Source organism: Pseudochaenichthys georgianus, chromosome 16 (genome assembly GCF_902827115.2).
Source record: "Pseudochaenichthys georgianus chromosome 16, fPseGeo1.2, whole genome shotgun sequence".
In the NCBI taxonomy this organism is placed as follows: domain Eukaryota; kingdom Metazoa; phylum Chordata; class Actinopteri; order Perciformes; family Channichthyidae; genus Pseudochaenichthys; species Pseudochaenichthys georgianus.
Window position 1 is genome coordinate 41,465,716 of NC_047518.2, and position 11,689 is coordinate 41,477,404.

General features: G+C 39.9%; 1 protein-coding gene and 1 long non-coding RNA gene across 6 annotated transcripts; both read left to right on the top strand.

The window, feature by feature from the left end:
- Positions 1-2,708: 2,708 nt before the first annotated feature.
- On the top strand, positions 2,709-3,975 carry LOC139435520 (uncharacterized). The gene is made up of 3 exons (XR_011644770.1): positions 2,709-2,801; positions 3,152-3,243; positions 3,756-3,975. It is a non-coding gene; the product is annotated as an uncharacterized lncRNA (long non-coding RNA).
- Positions 3,976-4,866: 891 nt separating this feature from the next.
- Positions 4,867-10,520, top strand: LOC117461109 (uncharacterized). 5 transcript variants are annotated; one of them, XM_071206187.1, is made up of 4 exons: positions 6,227-6,389; positions 7,406-7,489; positions 8,260-8,642; positions 9,720-10,520. In XM_071206187.1, the coding sequence occupies exons 3-4, from the start codon at positions 8,272-8,274 to the stop codon at positions 10,309-10,311; spliced, it is 963 nt and encodes a 320-aa protein (XP_071062288.1). In that variant the 5' UTR covers positions 6,227-6,389; positions 7,406-7,489; positions 8,260-8,271; the 3' UTR covers positions 10,312-10,520. The 5 variants fall into 5 exon arrangements, with proteins under 5 accessions (XP_071062289.1, XP_033958707.1, XP_071062288.1 ...); XM_071206188.1 differs by lacking the exons at positions 6,227-6,389; positions 7,406-7,489 and adding an exon at positions 4,867-4,890; XM_034102816.2 differs by lacking the exon at positions 7,406-7,489 and having other exon boundaries at positions 6,177-6,255.
- The last annotated feature ends 1,169 nt before the right edge of the window (positions 10,521-11,689 follow it).

Genomic DNA, 11,689 nt, shown 5'->3' on the forward strand with positions numbered 1-11,689 from the left:
CTGAAGTAGCACCTTTTTTAGGAATGAGTTCTTCATCTGTGTTCGTGGACAGAAATGAAACCAGCCGTGAAGTTTTTCCTGTCTTGAGTATTGATTACAGTGTTCAAAACCATATTAAATGAAAAGTCATGAAAGAGATAAGGAGGAGAAAAGGCGTGTTTAGTTGTATATGTAATGTACAATGTCTGAGTCCTCTGTTATGCTCAACAACGAACACAGCATAACAACAGCAGATCGGGGAGTCAGGCAATGTGGCTGAGTTTTGTGCGCATTCTGGAAAGTGAGAGAGTAAGCTACTACGGAGACCCTTAAAGCAAAACAAATCTGCGGAGTCTAGAAATGTTTTAAAATCGCGATTTTTCGGTTCAGCCATTTCACAAACCGTAGAAAAGTAAAAATGCAAATTTGAATTGGTTGAAATCAAATTTGAATTCAACCAAAATGAGGGAAATCGTGCATATGCAAGCAGGCCAATGTGGAAATCAAATTGGAGCTAAGGTAAGAGAGTATTTTAGATTTACATTTGAATTCTTAACTCATTCATTAAGTGCGTGGATGTTAATGTTCGTTTTGGGCGGGTTGATTAGCCTACTTAGCAGCAATGCTAATGAAAGCTACCTACGGGTTCAACCTGTTCCAATCGTTAAGCTAAGTCATGCTAGTTAGCAGGTAATTTGACCGTTGTTGTTTTATTCTCTTCTAGTTTTGGGAAGTCATTAGCGACGAACATGGCATTGACCCGACCGGCTCATACCAGGGGGACAGCTACCTGCAGCTGGATCGCATCAACGTCTATTGCAATGAGGCTTCAGGTTAGCTTTGCTTTAGCTCCTAGCTACTGTTCCTAGCGCAGCCGTTTCTAGGATACGGCAACAAGTCAACAAAACGTCAAGATAATTATGCTTTCCCAAACAACAATACAGCTGTAACTTATTATAATATTCTGTCGACATATATTAGCCAGTCACTTCGGTTATTTTTGTATTATTATATATTAGGTGTAACAAGGGGTTAATTTGGGCCGAGGCTGAGCCCGGCAAATAGGGCGATGCTTTGACGTCATCACCCCCGTACCGTTGTCAGAAGATATCAAAAAAAGATATTTAAAAACGTTTCTCGTTCTTAACTATACTATATTTAGGGTCGATATGGGTTGACTTTATTTTGAAATCGGCCGTGGTGAATGTGTGTCTCTGCGTTGGAGCTGCAGTATGGAGTCAGATTTGGGTCAATATTCTAGCGCGTAAAACAAGCTACTCACGAGCGGAACATGTGCTTTTACACGCGCATAAAATGACCCTCGCGCGAAGATTAAACCCCCGCGAGCGGCTCTGCGCCCGCGAGCGGCTCTGCGCTCGCGAGCGAGAGAGACAGCCCTCTTGCTTGCGCGCGGGAGTGTCAGCCTCGCGGAGTCTGTCTACGAGCGCGTGAAAAGTTTCTGGGATTTTAGAGCGGAGCCACTTGATTTTGATTGACAGCTGCAAGGAAACCCGGAGTTGCCAGGTTTGATAAATGCCTGCACTACCAAGAGCCGAGGAGTGACGGCAGCAAAATCAGTTGGACGAGATTGAATGGTAAAATTGTCCATAAAAAACTATTATATTCGTAAAGTGTACAGCTATATATATATATATATATATATATATAAAAATGTATTTTATATAAAACAATATATTTTTGAGTGGGCTGTATCTGTCGAAAATGGCTAGCTACTGTCTGCTGTACACTCTTAGAAGGGATGTGTCAAATATGACATAACATGTGTTGAATTTCAACACACCTACAGAGTGTGCTCAGGGACAACACGTGTTGTGTTTATTTATGTGTAGATTATTTTTACACACAAAATGTGTTACATGCCCCTAACACACAATGTGGACATTTTACACATTGTGTGTCATAAATCATAAATGTCACGGTCCTCCACGGCTGCTTCGTGGATGCATTTCCGCCAACAGAGATGTTTCAAAGACTCGTGACGCACGGCCGGACTTATCTCAGCCAATGACAGCTCTGCATGCAACCCCTGGATATTATTTTAGAACCTGCTCTCATCGCAACGCGATGTTTCCAGTGAGAACAGCTGTGAGGCCCTGCAGAAAGCAGAGCAGTGTGTAAAATATATATCACTCAGTATAACAGGCCTACTCTCTTTATTTGCTTTAGTTTAGTAGATATCTACAAACAAAGAGTCGATATTTTTCTAAAACCATTTAGTGCTTCACAATATAAAATACACAACGACTGAAGCCTGATTATGCTTTAGGAGCTGTAGGTGTGTGTGTGTGGTACAGTGTGTAGGTGTGTGTGGTAGGCTGTGTGTAGATGCGGCGGACAGACGGGTCTCAGTTGGTTTGATGTCCTTACTTTTAATACTTGCAAATACAACTTTTGGCCCGTAATTTCAATTCCCAATTTCAGCGACCAGAGAGAGGGGGGGATATATCCAGTCTCTGATTGTGTTACGTTATTATGAGAGTGCTCTCATACTTTAAATTGCATATATTTATATACATATATTTGTGTGTGTGTGTGTGTCCGCATCTGTAACTTGTTATTGTCTCATTACACCGCACTCTCAATGAATTCAAAGTAAATATGTGGGGGAACAATGTTCAGCTGATCCAGCAGAGATTATAAAATATGACAAAACACTCGACAGATGATGCAGTTGTTGCCATAGATATATATAAACAGTGAACACTAGATGGCTCATGGGAGATTTTCCAGCGTAGCTGACCGGCCGCCATCTTGCTACAGTCAACAGTTACTCTGATTCGCGTTATGGTAGCTGTTGTCAGGTGAGTGATCTGCACAAAAATACTCTTAACTCACTGAAATCTTGACTGATTTACAAACGGTTTGGTTTATTATAAACATGATTAGCATGGCTATGATACAGGATGCTTGGACATGTTGAAATTGCAGCTTTTCTTTGTGTATGTGGTTGTATTTATTAGCTGGCTAATAACAAGAGGCTGTCAGTGAGACCTAGTATTACAAAGTTGACCCACAACTCCACCAGTGGGAGAGGCAGAACTGCTCTTTCTTTCAACACAACTTAAGTTACACATGATTTCTTCCAAGTGGTTTGGCTTGTTAAAAACATATTGCATTATGATACAGGAATTTGCTGGCTTTGTGTTTACAGAAGTACCTGACTATGCCGGACTTTTGTGCAGCCTACGGATGCTCTAATCACCGCAGTCTGGAAACAAGAACCCGTGGGATCACCTTTCACGTGTAAGATATGACAATATTATGACTACAATTAGGATAATCGTTAATTACTTAGTGGATGTATGTACATTACAAGTCCTGCTACACAGGATCAGTGGGGCTATGTGAGATAATAGTATTGCAAGATTGTTGTTGACCCAGCCTCTTTAGAATATGTTGTTACCATTTCTTTACACAATTATTTAATGTTTCTATTGGACACCTTTTTTATTACTCTTAGTGCATCATACGGTGACGATTCAGACATGTGGCCACCTTATAGAGGTGACGATTCAGACATGTGGAGAAATTGTGGAGAGGTTCCTTTTTTAAGTCCCCTTTAGGCAGAGGTGAGGAACAACAACAGGTTTCGTTGTGTGGTTGTCTTATTCTTAAAGTAGGCTATACATACATGCATACATACCAAAAATATGATAATTTCGGTGTGTATTTTTGTCCTACCCTTAATGTTAAAGGAAAGAAGGGAGGAACATGTTGACAATAATTTATCTGGCTACCTTTCTCATGTTTTTAAGGTTTCCCAAAACCAAAGAGAGGAGGAGGCAGTGGGAACTCGCCCAAAGAAGGGACGGTTTTGTTTCCTGTGACAGGACACTGCTCTGCAGTGAGCACTTCAGGAGTGAGGAGCTGGCAGGAGACGCAGCACTATGTTCCCCACATATGTTTATGTTTGCTCAGTCTAATAAACCCATAACATGGTTGTGAAAGAATACCAAAGCTGAGGCTGGACGGTGATTGATTGTTGGTGTGCCATGTGTTCTTCTTAATAATAATAATACATTTATTTCGGGGGGCCGCCTTTCATAACACCCAAGGACACAGGATAGTTTATGTTTAAATTGTTCCCTATATTGCATAGGGGCAATATAGGGAACAATTTAAACAGTGGATTTTGTGATATATCAGCCGGGGTGAGACAAGACAAACCACAAATGGACTACAGAAGGACACAAAAGGACACATGGTACAGTTTATATTATTCTTGGTCTTTTTTCAATAACATATTTCAAAGGTTCTGGATTTGTTTACAAATCTAGAAACTAAATACAAAACTAGGATGATATGAAGATCTCATGTCAAAAATAATTGTGATAAATTAGACAGAACTGGCCTGTCTGTGAGCACATTTTATGTTGGTTTGGTTCTTCTGATAAAGGTGTGGTGAATATCTAAATAATATACCAACATATGCTATTGTCATTAGTTGTGTCCCTGTTCTTAAAGCTAAGGCATTGCTAAATTAACAACTCTTGGCTTACAGAGTGGTAACATGAGACCGATTTTTATATATAAAATATAAATGTATTTTAATTTTATAATTTATTTGAAATATTAACAATATAATAAAATAAATGGAAATATATACACCGGCAAATATTTAATATAAATACCTTGTGTGTGTGTGTGTGTGTATAGCTATTGCTTTATCTGATTAATGTTATTTTCATATGAAAGTCCATGATTATAAGTATGCAGTATCATAACTACATCTTTGATGTTTATAAAAAACCAAACCGTTTGAAAATTGGTTGAAAATTGAGCAAGCTATGGTTATTTAAATAGTACACCATAATGTTATGAATGAGAGAACTGCCTGTAGCAAGATGGCGGCCAAGTGGCAACGTCGGTCTCCATTGGCCAGCAGCGCGGGTGAGTCATCTAGTGTTTATATATATCTATGGTTGTTGCCACGTAATAATGAACGGACGTCGCTTTAATATGACCGCTCAGAGGAGAGGAGTTCTCATTTCTTTAAACGTCTGCTGCTTCCCCTCCTCTCTCCTCGGTTCCCCTCCTCGGTCCTCCGCTCGCATCTCCTGTGGGCGGGTCTAAGTATCGAGGAGGGGAGTCGAGGAGGGGAAATTTGAGTATTGAGAAGCCTCTATGGCCAAACCTTCATCAGGCAGTGTGTTTGTACCGGGGACAGGAGACACCCCCTTGATGAGAGAGAGACTGTAAGAAGTGAACGGGGAATCCCCCCGGTGTGGAGTCATGACGACTGGATCTGAATTATGTTTTCGTATTTGTTGGTTTGTGTCCCAACTGTCGATCAGCTGTGCGCAGCGTCTCCACTGCAGCAACTCTATATCCACCAGTTAGAGGAAATACAACTAATGTGTTGTGTTATATTAGCTGTACAATTTACCATATATGGTGTTCATAGTTTCCATACCTCCTGTGTTTTATGAGCGACTTATCAAGTCTTAGCAAACGGCATAAAACACGAGTAAACATGGTAGTATATAAAACCATGCTCGTACAACCTATAGAAATGCAAAACCGCATCATTTATGAGAAAATATTTCATAACATTAACACATTAATAATAATAAATAATAATCCTTATATTTATTATAGCGCTTTATCAATGACTCTCAAAGCGCTTTACAAATACACATTACACATGCAGATCATACATACATGTAATGGTCATCTACTGTGGACAATACCCACAACATATTCGAGGTGGTTTCAAATAACATCCGTATTTATTTATTTCTCCAAGTTATGTTTTTGTGTGCACGGAGGAGTCTCAAACAGGCGTTTGTTTAATCATTTTAAGATTGGCTTTAATCAATGTTTGAAAATTAATTCTTCATATATGATAAATGAGAGGTAACATTTTATTTATGGTATTATTTCCACATATTTCTCTCCATTCTTCCTTCTTCCAACGGTGTCGCAGTTTCTCGTATCTCCCGTTGTTGTGCTTAGTGCGTACGCATGGGTCAGAGTTTGCGTGGAGGACCGCATGTTTTCCCGTCAAGTTAGTATTTTATAAATCGCAAACATTGCGTAGAAACTGGCGTACGCCATTTTTTGAGCGTATATCCCTTTATAAATGAGGCCCCAGGCCGACTTCATTAGATATATTCAGGATGAGAGGGACACAGTGTTGCTGTGGATGCACTCCGGCCCAGCAGATGGCAGTGGTGTACATTAAACTTCATTGTGTGCTTGCTGCTATAAACGTCACACAGAAAATACTTCCTGCTACCTGACATGAAGCTGAGGGTAAAGAGAAGCCTGCTATTTCATTCTCTTTCTGTCGGGTTTATATCTGAGACTATTACACTGAATGTTTGAGAAGGAAACAGAAATATAGTCTGCTTTATTTGGATGAAGAAGCTTGATCATTTGTGAGTAAGGTAAGTGACTCACCATAACACAGTGACACCAACAATCCTCCAGATGTGTGTGATGTCTATTCCCAGTGATGGAAGAAGCAGAGGTGGAAGAAGTACTCAGTTCTGGTACTTGAGTAAAAGTAGAAGTACCAGAGTGTAGGAATACTCTGTTACAGTAAAAGTCCTGCATTCAAAATGTTACTCAAGTAAAAGTAGAAAAGTAGTCGTTGTGCAGATTGGTCCATTTCAGAATAATATATATGATATGTTTTATAAAGATTGATCATGAAAGTGTTCTCAATGCTGTTAAAGGTGCAGCTAGTTTGAATGACTTTGTATACTGCAGGGTAGCTTGTGAATTTACTCCAGGAGGAACTAAAGTCTGATTTAAGACTTGATTATATTCCATTAATCCAGATCTGCAAAGTAACTAAAGGTTTTAAATAAATGTAGTGGAGTAAAAGTACATGATTTACCTCTGAATTGTACATTTGAAATAGCTATACACATCTCACAATGTAAAAATGAAACGGAACTAAGAAGTGAAACATATACAAGTTAACCGTGAAAGATGCAAATCTGTAGACTATTTGTTAATAATTTAAAAGTCGGATATTATTAGCATTAAGTGTGTGAAGAATGGCATAATAATTCAATATAAATAGTTATCACCGCAATAAACCGTATTTAATTTGGTCTTAATGTCAATTATGTAATTTCATATTCTGTTTTTGTACATATCATATTATATTGACAGGTATACAGACTTTGTGCACTATTTTTTTTTTTTTTGTATTATATATGTTGCATTGTTGGAGGAGCTCAGGTCAGAAGAATTTCATTGCCATTTCTACACTGTAGCTTTGTGCATATGACAATAAAACCTTTGAATTTGAATTGAATTTGAATATAAGTCCAGTTAAAGGTCCCCTTATTCTATTTTTCATCAATATATTACAGATCATTGCAGCATTACCCATAATCCCCTCTGTTTCAGCCCTGTTTCCAAAGTGCTGATTCTCTGTCTGTTACTTCAGATGAAAATAAGGAGCCCCTCCCCACGCCCCTCTGAGAGAGATTTGGTTACAAAGAACTCAATGGTGCTCTAGGAGGAGATTCAGGTGATAAGGGGGGGGGGGGTTACCTTGGTTGCTGATTGGCTAATGGTTACACAAGACGACACATCGTTGTGACATCATAAAGTGGCCAACATCTGATCAGCTCATTTTCAGACAGGTTTTTATAGAAATGGATCAAAAAGAGAGAGAATCTTTGTTCCTGAAACTTTCAGAGTCTCTTTCCACAGAGGGGACACATGTTGATGTAGAAGAGACATGGAGAAGAGGGGACACATGTTGATGTAGAAGAGACATGAAGAAGAGGGGACACATGTTGATGTAGAAGAGACATGAAGAAGAGGGGACACATGTTGATGTAGAAGAGACATGAAGAAGAGAGGACACATGTTGATGTAGAAGAGACATGAAGAAGAGGGGACACGTGTTGATGTAGAAGAGACATGAAGAAGAGGGGACACATGTTGATGTAGAAGAGACATGAAGAAGAGGGGACACATGTTGATGTAGAAGAGACATGAAGAAGAGGGGACACATGTTGATGTAGAAGAGACATGAAGAAGAGGGGACACATGTCGATGTAGAAGAGACATGGAGAAGAGGGGACACATGTTGATGTAGAAGAGACATGAAGAAGAGGGGACACATGTTGATGTAGAAGAGACATGAAGAAGAGGGGACACATGTTGATGTAGAAGAGACATGAAGAAGAGGGGACACATGTTGATGTAGAAGAGACATGAAGAAGTGGATTTTGCATAATAGGTGACCTTTAAGAGCAGAGATGTTAAACACACACTGTGCTTCCTCTTCAGCTCTGAGTGGAGATGAAACCGGAGCACCAGGATCTGGTTCTGCAGGCCTGCGGGGCCTCCTCCCTGTGTGTGGGGGCAAAGATCCAGACGCTGTGGAGCGGGTACGGGGAGATCGTGCGGCTGCAGCTGCAGGGCTCTGATTGGCCGTCTGTGGTCGTCAAACACGTCAAGTTTCCAGAGGAGGCGGAGCATCCCGGCGGCTGGAACACAGATCGCTCACACACACGTAAAGTGAGATCCTACCAGGTGGAGACTCACTGGTACCAGAACTTCTCCACCAATCAGAGCTGCAGGACCCCCGCCTGCCTGGCTGCTCGTTCCTATGGAGACGAGATGCTGATCGTGCTCGAGGACCTGGATGTGGCCGGGTATGATCAGAGGAGGTATGAGATTTTGTAAGAAATACTGGTCGGTCTGTAGCTCTGCAATGTATATCAAAGTCACATTTATTGTCAAACTTTCAGTTTGTGTGTACATACAGAGAGATCGAAATACCGTTTCCCACAATCCCGAGTACAAAAACAAATATATATATAAAAAACGTGTGCAAATATTTATACATATGCACAAATTAAATAAACACTAAATAAAAGCACAACAATCAATATATACAAAATAACAGTCACTTCAATATCTAATGAATCATCATGTTTTAAATTTCTTATTTCCTAGAAAAGATACAGAAAATACATTTGTTCAAATACTTTCCTTTATAAATACACCCACGTAAATAGCCAGGATTAAATAAATCAATATTGAGGTCATAGATCAAAATTCTCACATTGCATGTTACTTTTCAGAAAATATAATCCATCACACGGGAAGGAATAAGGTTTCATGAAATACAAACAAAATAAAAATACAGGCGTTTTGGTGGCTCGTCATGCATGTTATACGTGGGTGGAAATATACTGTTAGAAATGTTTTTCACACTGGCAAGACATATTAAGGTGAAGAAATACAAAACCCCTTTATCCTATTTAGTTATTGCTTAAAAACAATACAAATTAGACTAAAATATGATACAAATAAGCACTAAAAACTCACCAAAATGTGTAATGCGTGGTATCTCATCTCTTCTTCATGATGTTAAAAAGAAAACTCATATTTACAAATACAATACAGAGGACATGCCTTTTGAAAAGTGTGAGAATCAAAGTGTTTTCAAGCTTTGGGTGCATGATGTGTGCATGCAAATACTTCTCACAGCTCATCAAATAAGATGAAAATACCCGAACAAGGCATTTTAACATTTTAAACCATTATCCATTTTCAAAGAACCAAAATAAAACCAAAACAACATCTGGCAGTTCTTCTGAGCACTCTGTTTTTGACCATTCCTCTTCATCATCCTATATATTACATGCTTGTCAGGTTGTACCACGGCATGGAGAAGTGTGAGACATTATGAGAGAATACAAATGTTTCATGCTGTATAAATACGGATGTTTTCTCTGTAGGACCAGCGTGAAGGACAGAGAAATAAAGGCTTGTCTCAGCTGGCTGGCCCACTTCCACGCTCTCTTCCTGGGCGTGGAACCTGAGGGTCTGTGGCCCGTCGGCACATACTGGCACCTGGAGACCCGGCCCGACGAGCTGGAGGCCATGGGCCATCCCGAGCTGAAAGCAGCAGCCGGGGACATCGACAAGATCCTCAACGAATGTCGCTTCAAGGCGATCGTTCACGGAGACGCCAAGTTAGCCAACTTCTGTTTCTCAGAAGGTGGGCGGGACGTGGCGGCGGTAGACTTTCAGTATGTGGGAGGAGGCTGTGGGATGAAGGACGTTGTGTATTTTTTAGGAAGCTGCATGGAGGAGAAGCAGTGTGAAAAGAGGGTACCAGGCCTGCTGGACTACTATTTTAGTGAACTGAAGCAATCTGTGAAAAAAGATGTGGACTTTGCTGCCCTGGAGACGGAGTGGAGGGAGATGTTTGTTTATGCCTGGACAGATTTTCATCGCTTTCTGCTGGGATGGCAGCCTGGACACTGGAAGATCAACCGCTACAGTAAACAGCTGACCAAGGAGGTGCTCCGAAAACTGAAGCTGTAACCAAAAACATTTAGGAGAAGGAAGGCTACCTGAAAATCTGTAAATGGAAAAATGTATTCCTTAAAAAAACCTGTGTACAGTTAAGCATGCTTTTTGAAACACTTCTGGATACATTGAAGTGTGTGTAAAATGCTCTGTCCCTTCACTCAACCGCCGTTCTTTTGACAAGGAAAACATTGTAACATCTCAATAAAGCAAAAAAACAAAACAAGTAAGCACTGGTTCTAGCTTGTCTTATACGAAGATTGTATTTTTTCCCTTTTTTCAGTGCCTTTAGGTTTTTTCCTATATTATTGGGTTTTTTCTCTCTTAAAAAAATGTCCGACTACGATGTTGAAAATATTATCCTATTGAAAGTAAAGTCATGACGTTATCGAAATCAGGTTTTGTGACAATTTAGAACGCATTAAATAAAAACATAAAATGGAATCAAATGTTGAAAAAAGATAGGAAGTTAAGTCAAAGGATTCAACTCAATTTATAACAATCAATCAATCAATGTTTATTTATATAGCCCAATATCACAAATGTTACATTTGTCTCAGTGGTCTTCACAGTGTGTACAGAATATCAGTATGACAATACGACACCCTCTGTCCTTAGACCCTCACATCGTGCAAGGAAAAACTTCCAAAGAAAACCCACAGTTTAAAGGAACATGGGAGTAACCTCAGGGAGAGCAACAGAGGAGGGATCCCTCTCCCAGGACGGACAGACGTGCAATAGATGCCGTGTGTAAATTGAAAAGATAATACATTTGCAACATAGGTAGTCCAAATGTTTGGAAATGCATGTGTGTATAATAGGAAGATGAATCCACGAGGATATCCATCAGGACCGATGATCCAGGACCACAGCCACGACTCAAGATCCAGCGCTCGCGATCCAGGACACAGGACCGCAGGATCATCCATGACTCCGGATCCCGGCGTATATAGATACCAAAAAGAAAGACATTTGGGGAAGCTGGGTTAATCGGAACATGAGAGTACACAGGTACAGACAGAGAGAAGGAAGAAGTAAGATGTCCCCCGACAAACTAAGCCTATATCAGCAAAACTAGGGGCTGAATCTAATCAGCCCTAACTATAAGCTTTATCAAAAAGGAAGGTCTTAAGCGCACTCTTAAAAACGGATAGGGTGTCTGCCGCCCGAACACAAACTGGAAGCTAACAACAACAAATATGTAAACAAAATGTATTACAACAAATACAGTGATGTCATAATAAAGGTATTAATGCTTAAAACAAGGATATTGATCGAAATGATCAGCCTAATAACTTGAATTGTTTTAATGTCTCGTTGCAATTTTTTATTCTACAATATGAAGATAAAAAAAGGCAGGACTTTGACTTTGTTGTTGCAGAGGATTTCTACA